The following is a 24,091-nucleotide window of genomic DNA, read 5'->3' as shown; positions in this document are numbered from 1 at the left end:
CCTCCCAGCATGCACCAGGTCTGAGCGAGTACAGGGCAGTAAGAGGAACCTGCAGGCTTCCATCTGAGCTGAGGGGCACACAGGGGGCAAAGGGGGAAAAAAGGGAGAGCATGTTGGTGCGTCATCTTGTTTACGTGATGGGGATTCCCTTCCGACGGGGTAGTCCTTCTGCACTTGATTATGGTGAGCAAAGATAAACACATTAAAACTTGTTTTATTACAGCTCAACCAAGAGCTCTCTTGGTTTGAACATGTGACATGGTAGCCATGAGGTCAGACGTCCTCTGCTGCTGACTGGAGGTCCAGGCCTCTAGTCCAACCCAGTCTGATAACACGCTGTAACACAGCAAGCAGCACTAGTGAAACAGAAAAGCATCAGAGGTTGACACAGGTTCTTACAACAACATGAAAACAGCCTATAGGAACATGCATGTGATAATGGGTTCCGGGTTTAAATCCCTTGTCAGAAGACAGAGTCTTTCTGTTTGGAGTTTGCATCTTCCTCCTGGGCATGGGCATACTCAGGCTTCTCCCACAGTCCAAAGACAAGCGTGTTAGGCAAATTGGTACGTCTAAATTGCCCCTTAGTGTGAGTATGTCTGCCCTATGATTTACTGCCACTAGTGCAAGTGGCACCTATGATCAGCTCCAGCTTACACAACCCCTAATGGGATAAGCAGTATAGATGGATGTCTGGCAGTCTGGCCATATGCAATAACCTTCAAATCTATACTATATTGCCAAAAGAATTTGCCTTCGTGCCTTGACTCACATATGAACTTAAGTGACATCCCATTCTTAATCCATAGGGTCTAATATGACGTTGGTCCACCCTTTGCAGCTATAACAACTTCAACTCTTCTGGGAAGGCTTTCTACAAGGTTTAGGAGTGTTTTTATGGGAATTTTTGACCATTCTTCTAGAAGCACATTTGTGAGATCACACACTGATGTTGGATGAGAAGGCCTGGCTTTCAGTCTCTGCTCTAATTCATCCCAAAGGTGTTCTATCAGGTTGAGGTCAGGACTCTGTGCTGTGTACACTGGTGCACAGTCATGTTGGAACAGGAGGGGGCCATCCCCAAACTGTTCCCACAAATTTGGGAGCATGGAATTGTCCACAATCTCTTGGTATGCTGAAGCATTCAGAGTTCCTTTCACTGGAAGTAACAGGCCAAGCCCAGCTCCTGAAAAACAACCTTACATCATAATCCCCCCCTTCACCAAACTTTAAACTTGGCACAATGCAGTCAGACAAGTACTGTTCTCCTGGCAACCACCAAACCCAGACTCGTCCATCAGATTGCCAGATGGAGAGGTGTGATTCGTCACTCCAGAGAACGCGTTTCCACTGCTCTAGAGTCCAGTGGCGGCGTGCTTTACACCACTGCATCCGACACTTTGCATTGCACTTGGTGATGTATGGCTTAGATGCAGCTGCTTGGCCATGAAAACCCATTCCTTGAAGCTCTCTACGCACTGTCCTTGAGCTAATCTGAAGGCCACATGAAGTTTGGAGGTGTGTAGCAATTGACTGTGCAGAACGTTGCCGCCCTTTGCGCAATATGGGCCTCAGCATCCGCTGACCCCGCTCCGTCATTTTACGTGGCCTACCACTTCGTGGCTGAGGTGCTGACGTTCCCAATTGCTTCCACTTTGTTATAATACCACTGACAGTTGACTGTGGAATATTTAGGAGCAAGGAAATTTCACCACTGGACTTGTTGCACAGGTGGCATCCTATCACAGAACCACGCTGGAATTCACTGGGCTCCTGAGAGCGCCCATTCTTTCACAAATGTTTGTAGAAACAGTCTACATGCTGAGGTGCTTGATTTTATACACCTGTGGCCATAGAAGTGATTGGAACACCTGATTTCAATTATTTGGATGGGTGAGTGAATACTTTTGGTAATATAGTGTATCTAGACAAACACATTTTTAAGAATTATAGTCAGTTAAAACAAACACAACTGACAATACTTACTGTCAAATCAGCTTTTGTACTCTTTATTTAGGGCTTTTCATGCCTTTGATTGGCAGGACAGTAGCTAGGGTAGAAAACTTGGGTGAGAGAGAAAGGAGATGGATTCAAAGGTGAACCCTGAGCCTTGATGGCATACTTAAAGATTTTAGCCTCAAAAACACCCGGCATGGCCTAATCGCTGTGCCAACCAGCAGCACCCAGTTTTTTAGAGGGCGACTTTGTTGGCTCAGCTCACTTTGACCCTTAGCCTAAGTGATGACAGAGAAAAGTACTGAAAATGAGCACAAGTCTCTTCCAAAACAGAAAACATCTAAATAGCTGCAGTGGCAGAACCAAGATTTTTGAGGGGCAGGAGTGAAAATGGTAAAAAAGGAAACCTGCTGTGTGCAGTGGGGTAGTAATCAATCTGGTTACGATTTAACCTTTAAGAGTATGATTATACCTACTGCAGCTCTGTAAAGACAGACAAGGAATCACAAACCATTTAGACAATGACTTGACAAAGATACACAAGGGAGGATGTCAATAAAAAGGAACTTTTTTATCAGGGAGCTTATAGCTCCTCACTGCATTTCACCACTGTTGGTGGTTTTGTCTTCTCAATGGAAGGTAACTCTGGAGGACACTTTATCACACATTGTCCACTGGAAAGGTAGCAAAGAGGGCCATTTATCATTGTCTATTTAAAGGCAGTCTAGAGACACTTCATCACATATCCACTTGGAGGGCATGAAGCCAAATTTTGCCCACTAAGAGAGCACAACAGAGGGTACTAATAAGGGCACTTTGTTAATTTAGTCTATTCAGAGGGCATTTAAGAGGGCACTTTTTCAGATTTTTTGTCATCTTAGAGAGCTCTAAGTCAGATTTTGTCCACTTACAAGGCAAATTGTCAGATTTTGCCCACTAAGAGGGCTTTAAAGAGGGCAATATGTCAGATTTTATCCACCAAGAGGGCACCATAAAAGGAAATTTGTTGATTATTTTTGAATGAGAAGGCAATTTGTCAATTTTGTTTTCACTTACAGGGAAGTGAAGACAAATTGTCATTTTTTCCCTCTCAAAGGGCACAATAGAGAGCACTATACTGTAATTATCTACCATAGTGGCAATCAAAGGGCATTTTTTGCAGCAACTTTTCAAACATCAAGGCACCGTGGGAGGCAATCCCCCATATAGAGCTATAGCAGCAGTAATGCCATGCAGACATTTTGAAATGAAAAGCAACATAATGTCCTCATCTCTACCCACTGGCACCTCAGTTATTGGGATATTCAAAATTACCTTTGAAATTATTTATTTAACCAGGAGGAAAAAAAGATTATAAACCTACTTTTCAAACGTGTCCTGGCCAAGAAGCATATGCAATAGAGCTTCAAAATAAAACATCAAATGGCTGATCATTGTAATAGCTGGGATCCTAGATGTGACAGAAAGCCAATGTAAACCTGCAGCATACAGAAACCCCAAGCAGACATACATCTACACATTTTATTTCACTCTTATTTTTTGTGATAACATGTTTTCTCAAAACTAATTTATGTCGCAGGGCTTCTGGAGCAACAGGCACCTTGTGTGCCATGCTATCAGCTCACTACTAGTTCATTTGTAGACAGAGATAATTGACCTTTATGATAACATTGCCATGGTTAAATTCAACAATAGGATGAGGCTGTTTTCAGGGTTTGGGCTAGGCCTCTTATCTCCAGTGAAGGCCAATCTTAATGCTTCAGCATGCCAAGACATTTTGGACGATGCTATGCTTCCATCTTTGTGGCAACAGTATTCTAACACGACCGTGCCTCAGTGGACAAAGCAAGAACTATAAAGACATGGTTTGATGAGTTCAGTCTGGAAGAGCTTGACTGGTCTGCACAGAGTCCTGACCTCAACCCCATCAAGCACCTTTTGGATGAGCTGGAATGGAGATTGCGAGCAAGGCTGTCTCATCCAGCCTCAGAGTGCCTGACCTCATCAGCGTGGGCACACATTCCCACAGAGACACTACAAATCTTGTGGAAAGTCTTTTAAGAAGAGTGGAAGCTGCATAAGGGGGCAAACTTCTTATTAAAGTACATGTACCTACAATGTCATTACAGTCCCTGGTGGTGTAATGGTCTTGCTGCTAAATTCTGTTGTCCATATAATATTATGTATTTTTTTTATTTTTTATTTTTATGGATTTCTATGTCTGCTTATAGAGATGATGATGATGATTGTCTGCCGTTCTTGCCTGCTCACTAGAAGGATCAAGTTTGGTTTGGTTGTGATTTGGAGTAATATAAAAGACTCGAGGAGGTGTTGTTGCTTTAGAGCATAAATGTCAATTCCAAAAATCCTGCATCCCATATTTTTTGAAGTATTCATTTAATCAACCTCATCCAGTTTTAGTCTACTGTAAATTCCCCCCACAGATGATATGCAAACAGACTCTACACCTCACAGTCAGAGACAGTGGGCCCCAGCTGAACACACAGTCTGTTATTATCAGTGGTGAAAGATATCTGTTGTGTCCATGTGTCTTCATACACAGCATTCAGACACTCCCAGTCTGCATGGAGCCCCTTTTATGAAGATGTGCTCATAGTCTTTTAGGTTTACCTTAAATCAAAAGATGTATGAGGTCTTGAAAGTTTGAAAATCTCAAGTCAGTGCAATTTTTGAGGAACATGTGAAATATTAAACCCCATCAAGTGTAAGGTGCCCAAAAAAAATCTCATTAAGATTGATATAAACTACTTGTAGATATTCAACAGGCAACGGGGTGCTTTGTTTTATATGTTTAATAAAAGAGGAAAAAATTCTACAATAAATGCTTCTTCATAATGAAAGGTGTTAATTGGCTCTTCATATTTGTACCAAAGCAGCACAGAGCAGCTCTATCAGTGTTTGAACAAACACTTGTAAAGTGAGTTATCAAGGAGAGGCAGAGCTAGCACCAAAGACCCACCTAGTCACAGTGAATAACACTCAAGCACATGACCTACTGTACATTTACAAGTACTGAGTATGTGCATACACCTTTAAATGCTCAATTGTTTTCATTACAAGGCATCTCATACTTTTCTTTCCAAGTTTTTTTCTGAACCTCAAAGTACAAAAAATGAAGCACAACCATATCCATGGGAGTTTTTAGAGAGTTTGATTACAAGAAAAGAAAACAGAAGAAATTTTTGTTTTCATACTTGAGAATATTGGGATTTTCCACTGTTTTCTATTTAATCTCTTACCTAATATTACATCTTTGAGTCTTTAACCCTCGGATGGACCAATATAATTGTTACACTTGGGGTGTTCGTAAAAACAATACAGATATTTTTGTCAGCTTATTTTGCATAATTATTTCTAATCAAGATCAGATCTGATCATATCTATCACATATTAACATTTTTTGTGAATGTAACCCTTTCAATGCCAGTTTAAGTGCAGAAAGACTCTGCTGTCTGTAATGTTAAAAACATGCAAAAAGGAATATTTTTAATTTAATTTGATTTATTATATGCAAATTGAATTTCATTACCACAGCCCTGGAAATTTAAATAATTAGCAACAACTTTGCCAACTTTTTTTAAAATATATTTTAAGATTTTCATAAATTGTAACACTCAGCATGCATTGTGCCAAAAATGGATACTATACTTTAATAGCAGCAAAATAAATGTGTTTTATCTCACTTTTTTTGCATTATGTTTTCTATTAGCATCAGACCTGTTCATATTTACAGTATAAATCATCTATGAAATTTAACTTGCATTGAAGGGGTTACATTTTTAGAAGTGGAACTCCTTCAAATCAAGTTCAAGTGCAAAGATCCTGATCTTTGTGAAAAATTTAAAAAACACACAAAGGAAATAAATTTAATATACTATATGCAATTTGGATTTTCTTAAAGGGACTATAACAGCCTTTAATATGTTAATAATGAGCAACAACTTTGATTTTTACACATCATTTATATTTTCTATGTTAAGATCTTCACAAATTGCCATAATATTGCCCCTATAGAAAACCAGGAAATAAGGATGCAGATTCCCCTCATGTCAAATTTGTGAAAATGGCTTACATTTAATGATGAACAGGAAAAATTGCATATTTGGATCAATGACTCCAGAATGAAAGCCTTATATCATTAAGTGCATGTTTTTTTTCCCACTGCAATGGTTAGGGAATCAAAGATTGTAGTTCTAATGTGTTTTTATGGGGCATATTTGGTCACTGACACTCTGAATGTATACAAAAAGTTGACAGAGCTTATCAAACAGATTCCAGTGTATGAAGCCAAAGGCTTTTCCTCTAAATGTCTTGAAGTTTAAAATGTTGTGCTTCAGGGCTCAGTTTTAGGGCCACTGTTATTGACACTTAATATTAACAACATAGGTCAAAATATTCCCATTGCAAATGATCATTTATATGCAGATGACACAGTTATTTATAGCTCCACTCCTACACAGCATCAGGCTCTCTGTCGCTAGCAAGAAACCATGATTCTGTACAGGACACACTGCATGAGTGAAGATTGATCTTAGATCTGGACAAAACCAAACCCATGTTTTCAAACTCAGAGAAAAAGTTCCTGAATCTTCCGATGTGATTGAGTCTGTCTTTTCTTACTCTTGGATTTTGATTAATGTTTAAGCTTCGTATTGAGCTACTTGTTAAGAAGTTAAAGTTGCAGCCTGGTTTTTATTTCAGGGATCAGTTTTTTTATTCCTTTACGGAAAAGAAAATCACTGTTTCTGCCAATTTCATGCTTAGGATTGATTATGATGCCATTCTGTACATGAAAGCATCTTCTCAAAGGCTTAAATCTTTGGATACTGTTTACCAAGGGGCACTGAGGTTCATTACCAGTCTTAAGTCTTTCTCTCATCATTGCAGTCTGTGTGATTGAGTTGAGCGGCCTTCTTTGACCACACATAGACAAAAGCATTGGCATATCCTCATTTCTAAGGCGTTTCTACATCTGTGTCCATCATACTTGTGTGATGTCATTCATGTGAAAAGTTCTGGAAGCTACAGTATTCGATCTGTCACAAATTTTACTTTTCTATCCGTGCCCAAAGTGCATCTTGAAATGGGTAAAAGGAGCTTCAGGTATGCTAGCCCTGCAGACTGGAATCAGCTACAAGATTCGTTGTGTCTGGACGAGCTTGTCTCCGTAAATTAAAGGTGTTGCATCGGGTGATGACTTATTGCTCTGTGACATGGATTTATCTGATTTGTGTTTATAATAGTTTTTATATCAGTAAATCTGTGATCGTGCTATTGACTGTCTTGGCCAGACACTCTTGTAAATGAGAGTCTTGATCTCAACAAGATTCTCCTTGTTAAATTAATTTAAATAAATAGATTTTTTCCTTTACATTCTCCACATGCACCTCACTAGACAGCAAGGCTTTTCTTGTGATCAAGGAGTTGCTGGACGCCACATACAGAGCAATCTTTGTAAATTTGGCGCCCCTTAGTGTTACGAATGTGGAAAACATTTTGCACATACTTCAAAGAAAAGGCATTTACAGTGGGGCTTTTTTTGTATGAAAAAAAATGTTATGTTCTTTTTAAGAGTTTACAACAAGCTCTGTGCATCCTATACAACTTTAAAATCCCTTTTTTGAACGACAGAATGCTCATCGACCATCTGTGTTTTTGCATGTGGTGGATGGCGTTAGGACATATTCATTAAAAACCACAGTTTAAAAACACTTCACAGTGCTCTAAAGAGATCCAACCATACAGAAAAGACTTGAAGAATGAATGAATTATTTTTTTAAATTTAAAACACATATTTATTTACACACAGAGAAACACCACTCAGACACAGGAGACATTCATTCCTGACAAACAGAAGCTTACTGACCTCAGTTTGTTGGACTTCATAGTCCTACCGTGTTTCCTGGCCTGTTACAGCCTGGATGCAGGAGTTTGGGGAGTGTCAGAGCTGGAAAGTAGTCCTGGAAGAGTTCATTTAACCTCTGTTGCTGCTTGTGTTTGTGGCAACTTTCTTCGCCTGCCTCCATGGAGAGATTGTCTTGCACAGTTGCAGTCAGACTTCCACAAGGACTTCCTTGAGTTTATCAGCCCTCGACCTCTGGAGCCAATTTTCTTCTCTCAGTCCCTCCATCTCCTTCTGCAGATCACAGCTGATCTTCTCCTGGGCCTCAAGTTTAGATGTAAGCTCATTTTTTAAGCCTTGGAGCTGTTTGTTATTGGAAAGTTCCCTGGTAGAGGCTTTATCTTTCAGGTGCATGACTTCCTGCTGCAGCAAGGACTTTTCCTCTTCCAGCTTTTCAACCAGCATCGAGGTGCTCTCAGTCATCTCCAAATGCTTACTGCTTAATTGCTCCAGTTCTTTCTTGAAGCCATCATCCCTCAACATCTGTTGATGCTGTTCTATTTGAGCTTCCTCTAACTCCTGTTGCAGCTGAAAATTGGTCTTCTCCTGAGCTCTGAGTTTTGACAAGAGCTCAAGTTTTCAAAGTACCAGCTGGTTTTTTAAACTCTCTGCCTGCTCTAAAAGCAGCCTTTCTCTCCTGGCAGCTTCATCTTTGAGGATGTTAATTTCCCTCTGCAGTGCCATATTGGCCTCCTCTTGGCTTTGGAGTTTGGAGGCCATCTGGAGATTGCCTTCTGTCATTTTGTTTAAGTCTTTCTTCAAGCTGGTGATCTCACTGGCACTTTTCATGCTGCTGCTGAAGGCCTGCATCTTCTGAGACTTAAACTTCTCCACCAGTGTCTTTTTCAGCCCTGAGGCTTGCGTTGATATTTCTCATGTTGAGGTCATGTGGTCATTGAGGTAATTTTCATGTACTGTCTTGCTCTGATTTTTCTCTGTTTTCAGAGCAACTTTGACCTTCGGTTCCTTCTGGAGTTTGGCTTTGACTAGCCATATACAAGTCGGTCTCTGCTGTTGGTAATCCATTTCTGACGTTTGATAATCAGTGTCTTGGATGGAAAATTTTGTCATTCTAACCAGCATACCAAGAGGAAAATAAGACTCCATGTGAAAACAGAGGTTGCTAGATGCCATTGCTAAGAGACCCTGACAACAACGCTGGATGCCACCCATAGGAGCAGCTCCTAGAGAGCTCTCGAGAAAAAACTGCAAAGTCACTACCACAGTTAGTCAGTGACCTGAAACCAAGACGTATGCATTTATTTTTACAGGCAAATCCTTTATATGCAAACCAGCACAGGATTACCCACAGAGAAAGCTTGCAAAGTTAGTTTTATGTATGTAAAATCATGTAGATTTGAGTGTGTTCAAAATAAGAGGAAAAAAGCTTCTCTTAAAACAAGCTGCAATTTTATTTAAATTCAGTACAGACATTTCAGGAAAAAGTACAGGATGATTTGTGGAAAATGAGCTGAAGTGTGAGCTGACAGACCAGTGAGTGGTGGTCTTCAGAAAAAAACTTCAAATGATCGCTTCAGATTTAGTCAGTTTTAATCACAGAACATTTAACTATAATTTTCACATCAAGTCCAATTTGATATGTAAATAAATGTTGCAGGCTAAATTTTACAATCTACTACTAATGTAACAAATTTGATTTTTACCTGAACAGTGATGGTAGGGCTTGTATGAACTCAAAATATTATCAGCATGGAGCAACAGAGGCAGCAACAAAGAGTGTCCCTTTATGCTTCAATAATATGTTCCACCATTTAGCACTGCCCATGTGCAAATAAACTGGTATGTGCATGAAATCAGGAAACAAATGACAAAGCAATCAGTAAGAAAGTTCCAGGCAATGAGGTTGTAGGAGGTTAAAAAGCGAGCTCCTTCAAAAACCTTTCTGCGCCATCTTCTCCCAGTCTCAGTCTCATCAAAGTAGGAAACTCCAGGCATGGATTCATCATACCCTAACCTTAAGTTTTTGGCTAAGGTAATCATTAACAGCCTGAAGAACCACATTGAGGATAGAGAAGGGAGCCAAAAGGCAGAGAAGAGTCACATTATCTACATTTGAGAAAGTACCAAGTCATCACATTGCATCTCTTTTGTGGGTGTACAAAGTATGGTTCGATCCCTGACCATTTTAAAGGGTGGAGGTAGGCCAAAGGTATTGGCAGTGTGCGGTTACACTGGCCTGCGTTGACACTGCTGATGATGGTAAAGCAGGGTAGAGATATTTACAAGATGACACATGGTGCCTTGCTCCTGTTGATCTTCTGCAGGGGTTTCCCAGCACAGGCAGTCTCCAGTATTTCTCTGATCTGTAGCAGGAAAGAAGAGCACAAATTTGACACTATTAGGACAAATACTTTAATTTACCACCTTTAAGTGTCTTTTAAAGTGCTTCAATTTAAGTTGGTCACAAACAATTAAAAATCAATAGAAAAGTAAATAAGATTGAGCAATAGAAGCTAAAAAAGGGAAAGGGTAAATGAATTAACACTGGAGCAGTGGTTTTCATAGTGTGAGGTGGGTCTCCCTTGGGGGGCACCACAGGGCTTCAGGGAGGCATGGAACCACGAACCAGAAAAAGGTGATTTGCTTTACTAACAATTGCTGAGCATGGTGCAAACTGGACAGATTATTCATGTAGAGTTGACTATTAAGGTTAGGATTTTCCTGCATTGGTACTCATGATGCTCAATGGCCACAGGGTTTAATTTGCAAAGATCTACAAGCTAATGAAAGCAAATGGCTGTAAAACCCTATGACACAAAAGCACTAAGTCTAGTGACCAAACCAGGGGAAGTTTTGACAGGAAGTAAAAGGAGTTTTGGTCACCGAGACATTTAGTGCCCTAAACACTGAGACAGCCTCTGCAGTAGCAAGTTTTTGGCATCAACAATGATCAAAAGTGAGTACCAGACAAGGCTAAAGGTGGAAAATCTGCTGTTATGTAATCCTGCATCAACTACAAAAATGCAAACTCATAGTTCCCGCTAAATTAGAGCATAATGATCAGGTCAAACTGGCATTAAGTTCATAACTGAAACCAAATAACTGATTTTCCTGGGAAAGATTAATGTTTAAAAACACGTGCAGACCAAAATATTTTACCAACTAAAAAATATTTCAATAAAAATGCTTAAAGATAAGACATAAATGTTTGAAAATATAGTTGTTCAAATCATATCTTTAATGAGGGTGGGGGCCCACTTTCCCACACTATGAAAACCCATGCACTAGAGGATTAAAAACAATAGTGAATCGAATATTTGTATTGTTATTTACACGTTTTGAGCATATATACAGACTTCAAGCATGTTACTCACATCCTCCTCATATGGAAATCCGCCGCACTCAAGCTTGGAGAAGATCAGCTGGCCATTGACTTCAATCTCAAAGCTGCCTGCCAATTGAATATAAATGGGGTTAACCACATGATCCCTTCCTCTTGAACGAGCTTTGCTTTGAGATAACATCAGCTTACAAAACTGTGGTTCTCAGTTAAAAAAGCCGTTCGCTAAGCTCTTATATCATGACTTACTTGATCTTCCCACAAAGCCGGACACCTCCGCCTCAGGAAACTCTTCCTTCACAGCCCTCTCGAGTTCCTGATAGCGGGGTCCATATCCTCATCCGCCACTGCGTAGACACAATGCATGCATTATTACCTTAAAACGAAAGTATCAGGTTACATTGTTTATGTAAGCGTCACTGTCAGTCTGGTGGCTAGCCTAGCTATAAGCTAACGGTGCTAATGTTAGCTAGCAAACACAAAACAGGTTTTTACTTCTTTAAAGGCAGAAAACATACACAGACTCTTAAACATTAGCTAGAAACGTTTAACTAAAATGACTGTTAAATAAAGTAAGTAGCTACCAGTATTCGACTCTAACTTCTAGGACGCCCATTGTTGTTTTCTTGTCGCTTCTCCGGTGCAGTCGAGAAGTCCGCAGCACGAGCTAGCGCCGTTAACAGTGTGGTTGGGTTTGTAACAGGGAGTAGCTGAGCAGGGCGGAGTCTGTGAGACAATACATGCGCGAAGACAGACAGCTGAGATTTATCAGAAGCGGAAACAAAGTTACGTAACATTTCCGTTTGACAAACAAACTAGTGCAATAGATTATTCAACCGAGCGACAAATTATTGATTATACTATCAGTCAATGATGGAATGTAAAAAGGTTCGTTTAGTGAACCAACTGGACGTCTTAAGTACACCAGCTAGCCTTCCTCTAGGCATACATACTCTGGTCGGTCTAACGTCTACACATTTCAGACAGTAGGCCTCCATTGTTTTTCAGTGACTAACGTGACATTTACTTTTTCATACGGGCCTGATTTCTTTACAGTAAAATCATGTCTCTAATCTTCATGGAGGATTTTAATATTCAAAGCTCCTTACAGCTCCTTAAAGCTGTTTTAAGGCGGTTATGGTCCACGCTAAAATCAACACTGATGCCTCCTTAAGAGCTGTGAAAGCAAACAAGACCGTCACCAAGAAAATACACTATTTATTCGCCAATTTTAATGTCTTTAAGCTCATGGTAGATGTTAAGTGGAGATTGACACGATGCTGCCAAAACAGTAATTTTTAAAAGATTTTCTAAAGCAACGATTCACAGTGAGTGCTGCATTTGATTTTAAAGAAAGTAGGATGAGTTTTCTTGATGCAAAACTGCAAAATACAAATATGCCTTCAACATGTGATAGTAGGCAACTAACCAGTCCACACAAACTGAAAGTTCCTCACATGAGCTTTTAGATTTCATTGTTTTCTTACAAAAAAAAAAAAAAATAAAATAAAAGACTTTAAACCAGATTCCCAACCTTTACCTTTTGGGTCCCCCTTTGGCACATGAAAATATTTTCAAGACTCCCCACAGCCCTCTGCATACACAATGAATATGCAGAACTCTACATAGGCTTTAGGGTATGTAGGGTGCTAAGGGTTCATCACAGGGCCCTCAAGACTGCAGAGAGGTGGGATGTCTGCCAGAGTCAGAGTCAAAACATGTTGACACATACGCATGCTGGCTGGCAGCCAAGGTCAAGCTTAATGGCATTTCTCTATCTTTTAATGGAGGGTTTAAATATTCAGAGGAGGATTTTTACAAAGCGAAACTGTTTTGGTGAGGATTTCTTTTTATATTACATTTACTATTTAATTCTATGACCCATGTCATTGTGTTAAATAAAATTTTTAACAGTAGTTTTTTGATGTGGAGTTGATTTTTATATGGGGAACAGACTCAGACCATGGATAGCTAATATGTTTCATCATGGGTGAATCTGCTTGTAATACATATTTCAACTCTTAATGTTTTAAGAGCAAAAAATAATTAAATAAATAAAAATAGCTCAATTACTTAAATCTTTTAATAGTAACAGTTTTCATTCTCTCATTCTTTTATACATAATTCATTTACTAAATCTATGCAGTCTTAGTCGAATAAGAGCTCCAGAAACTACAAAAAAAATTACAAAAATGTGTAAGTTGTATTTAAGCATTTCTAAAGTGCATTATCAGTAGGCTGTGGTAAACACATCTTCCACCACATATAAATAATAAATGTAGCTCATAGTCTTGTATTTGTGGATGGTGGACTGTGCACCTGCTACAAAGAGGTGTGGTTCTTCCTCTCCCCTGCATGTCCGAGTGATTACTCATTACAGAACAACCTTCAGACTCATAAAAACATAAAACACAAACTTCTGTCATCAGTCTTTGTCTGCATTTTTCACCAAGAGCCCAGACGACATGTGAATCAACAATGTTAGCCTTTTAAAATCTACCAGCTTATAGAAAATGTGAAATGGCAGCCAGTGAGAGGTCAACATGTAAGTTTACCTCATTATTCTTCTTTGTTACTACAGTGTATCTCAAATTCTAGTGCTTACTCTCTACATTTAGGAGGTATTATAACAGAAACCTCCTACTCCTACTGAAATGTATGAATGCATCAGCGGTAGCAGACATATTTTAATTGTCATATTTTAAATTAGTTTCAATATTTACTTGTGTGTTTCTTTTCTTCTACCTCTGATTGTGCATCTTAACTTTAATTTAAGTAATTTTCTGTAGTGTCATGTTATCTGGGAAGATTAAAATTAGCATTAATTACTTGAATTTTGATATAACAGCAATGGGCACTGCACTTTTGGGTATTTTGTGGTCTTAAAAAACTTTTTTACTCAGGAAAAAATAAATGATAATAAATAATTCTATGACTGTTTTTACACAAGGCCAATCACATAAAGGTAATAACTTTGCCTTTAGCTATTTAAAGCATTAAAAGGGCTTGTCTTATCCACTTAACAACAAGAAAAATCAAATTAAATTCAATATGCCATCATTGATCAGCAGATATTTAATGTTCTTTCTTTCAGAATATTTATTTCCCTCCTTTTGTGGTTCAAGGGGATATGATGTGTGTCTACTAACACATGAATGTTAATGCTGCTGACTGGATTATACAATAACTTGAAAAAGCTAAAATGTAGAAAAAAAGGCAATCACAATACAGTGTGACAACAATAAAGGAAGACAAAGTCCAAATAGCAGGTGATAGAGATACTGTATAGTACATTCATTGTAAAGGTAGATAAAGAAGACGTGTGTTTACATTGCCATAGCCCTGCAATCAAAGTTGAGGAAGCTAACCTAGAACCTAGAAGCTTAAACTGGTTATATTTTTAAACTTTTGTGCTCAGAATTCTTGAATAAGTTTCAGCCATGAACACTTTCCTCATACATTTAACCACCTTATTGTAAAACAGATAAACAGTTTTATTTGGCAGAGAAGACTCTGCTCAAAAGATGCTCCCTGGGTTATTTAAGCACATATTGAAACCCCATATGGATAGATGCATTTATGACATACAATACAATACAATACAAGAACTTTATTTATCCCTGAAGGGAAATTCAATCGTCTCATCTGTTTACTAGCATGTTGTTTAATATACTGTTTACATAGCATATTGAATACAAAAAAAAAAGAGTTCAAAAGCATGTAATATGTAGCATGAATCTGAACATGAGAGTGCAACAAGCTTTATGCTATAAAGGAGGAGGCTGGGGTGGAGGAGGTTAAGCTTTGCAAGCAGAAGCAGCAATGTGGTGCAGCAGAATAGATGCAAGCAGGGATGAGTGCATCATATACAGATACACAGCTGTGTTGAGAGAAAGAGCTGTGATTGGCTGTGTATGTCGGGAGGCGATAATTGGAATCAGCTGGCCGTCAGCTGATCACAGTTGGGCGTATGACTACCATGTCCTGCATGAAGTAACACTGAGCTTTATTCACTAAATTGAGCCTTTGAGCTGCTGCACAGATTGTATTCTAGAGTTCCATGCTTGGAGCACAGTGGACATGACTCCACTTTGCCCCACAAGTATAGGCTTGCCTGGATGTGAAACTTGATCTGCTGTAAACTTGTTTTAAGTTGATTTATCTTTAACTTCTGTTTGTAGTTCATACTTTATCCTTGTCTTTCCCAGGGGACAGCTGGTGCACATCCCAGTTAAGGATCATCCTTCTTGGAGGCAGAAACTCCGGTAAGAGCACTGTAGGGAACCTAATCCTCGGCCATGAGGAGTTTGCCACCAAAGAGAGGACTTCATGCTCCCACAGGCTGGGTGTGGTGGGGGGACGCTGGCTGACTGTGGTGGACACCCCTGGTTGGTGGTGTGACTTTAGCATTCGGGATACTCCTGAGCTAATTAAGAGGGAGCTCATCAGGAGCGTGTCTTTATCCTCTCCAGGCCCACATGTATTCCTTATTGTCATCAAGGCGAGCTCGGCCTTCTCAGAGAGACGCCGCAGGGCTGTGGAGGAGCACGTGAGCCTGCTGGGTGAGGACGTGTGGAGCCACTGCATGGTGGTGTTCACCTCTGCTGACAGATCTGAACATAGAGAAGCAGAAAAACTTGTACAGATGGGGGGAGAAGCTCTCCGCTGGCTTAGTGAAAAGTGCAGTCACAGGTGCCAAAGTGTGGACTTAACTGATGATGCTGGAGCTACCAAACTGCTGGAGAAGATACAGGAAGTTGTCACAGGAAATGGAAACAGAGTGTTTGAAATGGAGGAAAAGATTTTACTTGCAGCTGCAGAGGAGAAGAGAGGAGTGGACGAGAGGGCTCAGCGAAGGTTTATGAGAGTGAGGACAAACAGAGCGCTTCTGAGAGGTGAGTTAATCTTTGAAAAAGTTTGCTTATTTTGGCTGCAAAATCCACCAATCATGCATTTGTAGACTGACACAGTGTGTTAATCAGATCACAGCTGATGACGTTAGAGGTGCTCTTTTCTGCTACTTTTGATGCAAATTGCACTTGTTAAACATTTTCCAGAGATAAAGCTGCTGTTCAAAATTTTTAAGTCTGATACACAACTCCAGACTCCCATGAAACCTCCAAAATTCATGCTAGCAATATGTTTTCAAATTATTTCCTCCCTAGATATAGGAAAAGTGATGTTATTTTTAAATATTAACAGTAATAAAACAAAAAATACTTACTAAAGTTTCCACTCTATTCCTTCAGAGCGGCTGCAGCCCATCACTGATATCCGGATTGTTCTGGTTGGAGCAAAGGGTTCTGGTAAAACTTCTTCACTGAACACCATCCTGAGCAGAGAGAGTGTCCAATCACAGAGGAGGACAGCCCAGTGCCAGGCTGGAACAGGGGTCGTGTTTGGGAGACAGCTGACTGTAGTGGACACACCTGGCTGGTGGATGAACTACTTCTGTGATGAGACTCCGGTGTTCGACTGTAGGGAGCTGGTGCTCAGTTTGTCTCTTTGCCCTCCAGGGCCTCACGTCTTCCTGCTGGTGATCCGTGTGGACCGAGCCTTCACAGAAACCTACAGCAGAGCAGTGGAGGAGCACCTCCAGCTGATCGACCAGCACATCTGGAGTCGTGTCATGGTGCTGTTCAGTTTTGGAGATTGGCTTGGAGGCACGACCACAGAGCAGTGTATTGAAAGTGAAGGGGAGCCTCTGCAGAGGCTGGTGGAAAGATGTGGAAACAGGTATCATGTTCTGAATAATAAAACCAAAGGGGATGGATTTCAAGTCAGAGAACTTATCAGGAAGATTGAAGAAATGTTGGCTGGTTGCAAGGACGGCCAACATTGTGAAATAGAGGGGAAAGTGATGGAGCAGCTGGAGAGGAGGAGGAGGAGAGAGGAGGTGAGAGCCAAAGAGAGAGTGAGGAGGAAGGAGAAACAAAGGCAGATGGCTAGGTCTCAGCTGGGTGAGTTTGATCTTGTTTCACTTCTTTACGAAAAAATATTTAATCAAGCTTTCCAGATGTGCGTGTTTTGGAAACAAGTCAACAAGAAGTAAGCAGTTTTTCATGTTTCTAACGGATTTCGAAACCTTTTTTCCCTCAGAGAAGCTGAACCATCTCTCAGAGATGAGAATAGTGCTCCTTGGTGGCAGAAAAACAGGAAAAAGCTCCTGTGGAAACACCATCCTGAGCAGAGAGTGCTTCCAAACAGAACACCAAACCACTTCCTGTTCCGAAAAACAAGCAAAAATCAATTACAATCTAGTGTCAGTGTTGGATACACCTGGCTGCTTCCCTGTGAGCTCAGACCTCCTGGTACCATCCTGTGCCCTCCTCCTGGTTGTCAATCTGAGCTCCTCTTTTAAAGATTCCCACATGGAGGCCTTGGAGGAACAGCTGGAGGCAGGAGGGGACCAGGTGTGGAGAAAAGCTTTGGTACTGTTCAGTCATGGGGACTGGCTGGGCGATACGAGCATCGAGCAACGCATAGAGAGCGAAGGAGAACCGCTGCAGAAGCTGGTGGAGAAGTGTGGGAACAGATACCACATCCTGGACAATAAACACGGGAGGGATGGAGCGCAAGTTAAAGAGCTGATAGAGCTGATAGAGGAGATGCTGGCTGAAGAAAGGCTTGCTGCTCTTCACAGAGGCCACAGTCATTTGTGGAAAGGTGTTTCTTCACCAGTAGAGGAGAAGCCAGAGACAGTGATGCTGTGTAAAGAAGATTCAACAAGCTGCAGAAATCAGCTGGACCATGATTGTAAGTAAGCCACATGCAACCATGTTCTTCCAAATGATTTTCAGCAATTGATAAAAATTATCCTTATGCCATACCACTGTGTTAAAGAATACCAGTGACCAAAGAAAAATTCCCTATCATACCACTGATTTTCAGTTGATCAGTAACTGAAAAGACCACTTTATTTTAAAATTTCAGAGGAACACTGGGTCATAGTTTTAGTCAAAACAATAAATTTGATGAGCTTTAATAACCTGACATGCCAGATATGGTAAACCTCTCATAGAGAGCATTTGGGAAAGGGCAGAGCCTTTGAAAAAACTTGGAGGGCGATTGGAAAACGTTTTGTCTGTCAAATCTTTATGGGCCAATAAAACACGTGACGTAGTCGCCACTGAGGAGTAAACTCCCTAGATAACTGCATAATGCGAACCATGGTGACTGTAGACATGTCAGTACACAACTTTTGTTGTTTGGAAAAGAGAACAACGCACTGCTGTTCTTTGTTCTTCTTTTAATGAAGAAATGTTGTCAAGTTCTGATAAAACAGGCGCTTTACAGCATCCACGCTAACGTCTCCCGCCATAATTGCACTGGCCTCTTGTTGCTGCTTGCTTAAGTCACGACTCTGCCGCGCTCAAAAGTACTGCCCCTCGTTGCCGATTGGTCCTGTCACTTTTTAACCGGGCCAAAACTGTTCAGACGGGAGCTTTGCAAGGATATGCACGGAAACGAGCGTATCCATCTGCTTTGCAGGGTTAAAGATTTAAACAGTTTTAAGAAAAAATTAGCATTAGCATTCAACCATTTCTTAACTTAAATTTAGAGTGTTTATGATACAATAGAAATGGCACAATTGACTTCTGTTCTGTTCTGTTTGACCACTTTCTACCTCATAATTGTGTTGGCCCTTAAGCAGCTGAATGTTAATGTCCTGTTAGCTGTTGACAAATGGAAACTGGTGCTTTTTATAAGAGTATATTATAGATTTTAGAGGGGTCTGGCTGCAGACCTGACCTCTCAGACCAGTACTGTGAGAAGATGCATTTGTAAGAACAGAACTACACACTAAGACTTTCAAAATAAAATTGGATTAAACTTTCAGTAAGGTAAGGGTAAGGGTTAAGTTAAGGGTTAGGATACCAAAAGTTAAAAGTTAAAAACCTGACCTTTAAAACCTAAATACAACATGCTCAGTAAAGCTCGGTAAATAGTCACTTACATGAAAACATTCTTAAAGGGCAAACGCAGATTTTATAGCTCACTTAACTGTGTAAGCTACGTAGGTAACAAAGCTATGAAGCTAAAGCCCCCAGATATCTACATTAACAAGGCTACTAACTACGCAGCTTGCTACTTAAGCTACTTAAGTGACATAGCTTTGTTACTAACATAGCTTATGTTGCCACATTATCTTTAGCTACATTTGCTAAAGCTAATGTTGCTAAGCTAACTTAGCTACATTGGCAGACGCAGTAACATTAGCAAGCAAAGCTTTATTAGCTTAAGTGAAAGCTAACATAGCTAAAGCAAGCCACTGTTTGCAGATTTATTTCTAAAACACCAGTGTGCCTTGCAAGTCAAGGTGCACCATGGGAATTCATACAAATGTATTTTGTTACTAACCTTGCAAAGCAGATCGATATGCCAGTTTCCTTACTTTTCACCAGTGAATCCATCCTGCAAAGCTCCTGTCTGAAGCGTTTGGGCCCGGTTAGAAAGTGACAGGACCAATCAGCGACAAGGGGCAGTTCTCTCATGTGCTGCAGAGTCATGACGTATGCAAGCAGAAACAAGAGGCCGGCGCAATTATGGTGGAGGAGCTTAGCGTGGATGCTGCTAAAGCACCAGTTTTATCAGAACATGACATTTCTTTATTAATAGAAGAACAAAGAACAGCAGTGAGTTGTTTTCTTTTCAAAAATGACAAAGGTTGTGTACTGACATGTCTATAGTCGCCATGGTTTGCATTTTTCCTTGCACATGCAGCTCGATAGCAGCTACGTTATGTGTTTTGTTGCTCTGATTGGCCCGTAAAGATGTGACAGACAGAACCTTCATCCAGTCACACAGCTGTTTTCAAATCCTCTGCCCTTTCCCAAACGTTTAGTATTGAAGATATTCCAGATGGATGTGTTTCGCACATCCATCTGGCATGTCGGGCAGTTTTGTTACCACAACTATATAGAAACTTATGATAGTATCACACATGTTAAAGGGACTATTTTGCATGAGTATGAATACAGAGTGCCTTGAGATTCTTGGTTGATCTTAGGTGTGCCATGGGCCAAAAAAGTTTGAAAATCCACCGGTCTATAGCCTACATAATTGACCCCCAGGCTAGATATCTGACCTTTTTCTCTCTGAAATGTTGTTCAATCTATAATGTTTGCAATGTGGTTATTTCATAAATGTAACTGCCAGACTTAGCTTAAGAATAAAGTTTAATTACAAAACAAACCCACGACTTTAAATACATTGTAATGGCAAACTGCAGCACTTCTCTTCTGACAGAGGCAGTGTCTCACTGTTACAGTCTGTGTGTGAGGGGGGGGATGTCTGAGGATTACGGTCTGCAGACAGGTTGCCTTGAATGATCCTGACAGTGAAATAAAATGGAACAGGCTACAAAATCTTTTAATAGCTAAAGAACCTGTGAGTTAAAAAGGAAATTTATATTCTCATATTAGTATGGAAAGATTTGGTGCATTATCTTCTGGAAGTATGAATTACTTTATTATTCTTACCTTAGAACAAGAGTTCCAAACCTCTACTTGTATCTGGGTTGACCCTCCTCAAAACACAAATGAATAAAAAAGTGATATACTGCTGCCAAATTCAACAATGATTTTGTTTCATTTAAAAATGAAAATGAAAAAAAAAGAAAAATTTGATAAGTGTTTTTCCATGTACTTAGTTTATATGTGGAAATTTATGTGAGCCTCACACCCCCTCAGCAATTTTCGGCACCCTATGGGAACCTTTAAATGATAGAGCACACCATGTTGCTTGGTAAAATGAATTCATACCTGTATGGCGCTTCAATTTTTATCTTGTTGACCACTCAGAGTGCTTTCACACTGCAGGTCACACTGTCTCATTCACACAGACAGTTATGGAAAGTGCCATCATTAAGAACTAATCCCATTTATTCACATTCACCCACCACTGATGCAACAGTGGGAGCAAATTGGGGTTAAGTGTCTCACCCATCAACATGTGCCTGCAGGAGCTGGGGATCAAACCTCTGATCTTCCAGTTGAGACTCTACTACTGATCCACAGCTGCCCCATCGCATTTAAACCACCGTGTATTACAGTCTCCCACATTAGTACTAAGCAGGCCTGACCCTGCTTAACTTCATCCTTTAAGCAGGATGGAATGGCTGTAAGCATTGGCACACTTTTTAACCAGGTAATAAGGGTCTTGTCTTCAGATGTTACAGCTATAAGGCATAAACATTCAAATGATTATCTAATAATATGTTATCAATGAGAGCTGTTGAATTTGTACGATACAAAACAGCGATATTCAGAGTAAGCAGAGCAGGAACCAAATCTAGAAAATAAAGGTATGATGTGTACTTTGTTATATAACAGTGAGTCATCATATCTGGTGTAGTGAGATAAGCAGATTTTTATCCAAGGATGGGCAGATTGTAGACTTTATGTTTCACACCGCTTTATTATTTCTTTTACAGGGATCCAGACAGCCTGTTCGTCACTGAACAGCCCAGATAACGACAGTCACATAGTGGCACTACCTTCAGTAAAACCAGGAGCCCAGACAGGACTAAACATCCTGGGCCAAGACACCTTCAGGGCCAGTTTTGCCTCTCTCCTCTCCGGTAAAAAGGGACTGAAGTTGACTGTAAATGTGCCAATCTGGTTCCCTACTGATGAGCTCCACTTGAGACTAAATGGTGAAAGTCAAGTGCGCCTGTTTGCCTCAGGGCATCCGAAAATACTCCTGTCTTTACCTCAAACACAGCAAAGGACGCCTGCAGAGGAAAATGTCCTGAGTGTGAAGTCCCTCTGTCATCCTGCACTGAGGGAACGGACTCTCAGGAGGCTTGCTGAGTCTGGAGGTTTGCAGGCGTTGATCGACCAGTGGGACCACGGCAGCAGCCTGGAGGAGCTGGAGGCCTTCATTGATGACTACTTTGAAACAGTCTGGACGCAAACTATGGAGTCCTGTCAGCCAGCTGAGCCTGAGGAGGATGCTGACATGGAGGAGATGGGTAGCAGTCAGGAAGAGGTGCTGTCATCGATTGACAGGAAACTGTCAAAGCTGGAGCTGCTGGAGGAGATCAGAGCGGACATGGCCGAGCTGAGGAAGAGTCTGGAGAACAGCAGGAAAGTCATACAGGAACTCAAAGAGAAAATCGAACAAGATAACGACAAACAGGAGAATACAGAGCAATCAATATAACATCATGATCTAAATGTGGCACTTTCTTGCACAGGTTACCATTAAGGGTTCTTTTTTGCTATTTTTTATGCATGTATTTATGTTTTCAGATGTTTGTTTTGTATTTTCTTGGTGCAAAGAATAGCCTACCCCCCTTTTCATAATGATACAAATCTCAACAAAAGACCACAAAGGAAGGTGGTCTCTTTTTTAGCTGAGAGTATGACAACTTTATTCAATTTGGCCACAAGGGAGAGCTCTTGTTCAAGAAGTAGGTGGAATGTCCTGTAGGTGTTTTTATTTAAAAGATGCAGTGAAGTGCTTTGTGAAAGGAAGTTGAAACAGCTTCTAACTTCACTAAAATGAAAAATAAATGCTCATTAATTATATATCCAGTTTTATTCAGTTATTGGTGTGTTAACCTGAATGTCAGGTACATATTAAGACCATACTTTGTTGTTTTCTGGCTTTGTATCTCATTACATGGAAATATGCTTGTAATATTTAACAGAAATAATAAATAAATAGTCAGAAAAACTCAATCAAGAGTTTTAAGAGAAACCTTGACACAATGAGAGCTTCTGCAGATAACATGAATTTTACACATTTCCCACAATTGAAACAGCAACTAAACTTTCCTGCTCTGAGGCTCTACTCCTGATTCTGGTGCCCGGCTGTATTTCCTCTTGTTCCGCCACACCAGTCTAATGAGAGGTTGAGGTCACGACTCCTTTCAGACAAGGTCAAGTTTGACTGTGGAAGGGAAAACATTTATGAACCCACTGCGTGAAGGTCATTGTTGTGCCATGTTAAAATCACAAATGATAAATGCACCACACATGGCTTTTGAATATTTTCAACTTCCGAGACCCACTTTTCTCAGAAAATCAACAACCCATCAAAACTCAAACTACTGAAGAAAAATCTTTTAGATGGAAAATTAAAGAAATGAATTAAAGAGCAACTACAACAACTTGAACATGAAATAACTAAAGTAAATGATGAAAATTTAAGGAGACACACTATAAATAATCATGCACTTGCATGCAGTATTACACTAGTATGTTATGGTTTATTCAGAGACCATGAAATAAGGTTTAGTTTAATCTGTGAGCTTTATTCAGTGCTGTCTTAAAATCCCTATGACTGTCACTAAATGTACAGTATTCTGCATTTTCAGACCCTCATGGGCAAAAATCTGTAGACCAGTGCCTCCCAAAGTGTGGGCCAGGGCCCCCTGGTGGGATCTGGAGGTACTACAGGTGGCCCACAAAACCATAGACATAATTTTCATAAATAAAATTGTCTTTCAGATTGTCATATAACACTTGACTGCATGTTAATGGTTAACATTAACAGGTGCCTTGATGAAACTAAAAATGTCAGTTTCTTTTGGGTGATAAATCTAACTTGGACTAAGTTCACTGCCTGTAACAAAAGTGGAGTGGGGCTTGGCGGCGGCACAGGGGCTAGCTCTGTTGCCTCACAGCAAAAAGGTCCTGATTCCCTTCCCAGTCAGGGCCTTCTGTGCAGAGTTTGCATGATCTCCCCATGTATGTTAGGGCTCTGTCTGGATTCACTGGCTTCCTGCCACCACCAAAGACATGCAAAAAGGAATAGGCTCCAGCCCCTCACAACTGCAAATAGGATAGGCGGACTAGCAAATGGATGGATTGATGGAAAAGTAGTTTATTCCAAAGAAGAAACATAACTTCAATGCAATCATTAATATTAGATTTTCCAAAATGAAAACAAATTGAACTACA

The 24,091-nt window shown here is 40.3% G+C and overlaps 2 protein-coding genes across 2 annotated transcripts; one reads left to right on the top strand and one right to left on the bottom strand.

The window, feature by feature from the left end:
• The first annotated feature begins 58 nt into the window (after positions 1-58).
• Positions 59-22,764, top strand: LOC121529098 (GTPase IMAP family member 8-like). The gene is made up of 5 exons (XM_041816792.1): positions 59-183; positions 15,389-16,075; positions 16,430-17,140; positions 17,280-17,936; positions 21,616-22,764. The coding sequence occupies exons 1-5, from the start codon at positions 111-113 to the stop codon at positions 22,344-22,346; spliced, it is 2,859 nt and encodes a 952-aa protein (XP_041672726.1). The 5' UTR covers positions 59-110; the 3' UTR covers positions 22,347-22,764.
• LOC121529099 (migration and invasion enhancer 1-like) lies at positions 9,273-11,906 on the bottom strand. The gene is made up of 4 exons (XM_041816793.1): positions 11,765-11,906; positions 11,430-11,527; positions 11,215-11,291; positions 9,273-10,203 (listed from the first exon to the last, which is right to left on the bottom strand). Exons 1-4 carry the CDS (start codon positions 11,794-11,796, stop codon positions 10,120-10,122), a joined length of 291 nt encoding a protein of 96 aa, XP_041672727.1. The 5' UTR covers positions 11,797-11,906; the 3' UTR covers positions 9,273-10,119.
• Positions 22,765-24,091: the final 1,327 nt, after the last annotated feature.

Source organism: Cheilinus undulatus, linkage group 21 (assembly GCF_018320785.1).
Source record: "Cheilinus undulatus linkage group 21, ASM1832078v1, whole genome shotgun sequence".
NCBI lineage: Eukaryota > Metazoa > Chordata > Actinopteri > Labriformes > Labridae > Cheilinus > Cheilinus undulatus.
The sequence above is the reverse complement of the archived record's forward strand: the minus strand, read 5'-3'. Positions and strand labels throughout refer to the sequence as shown.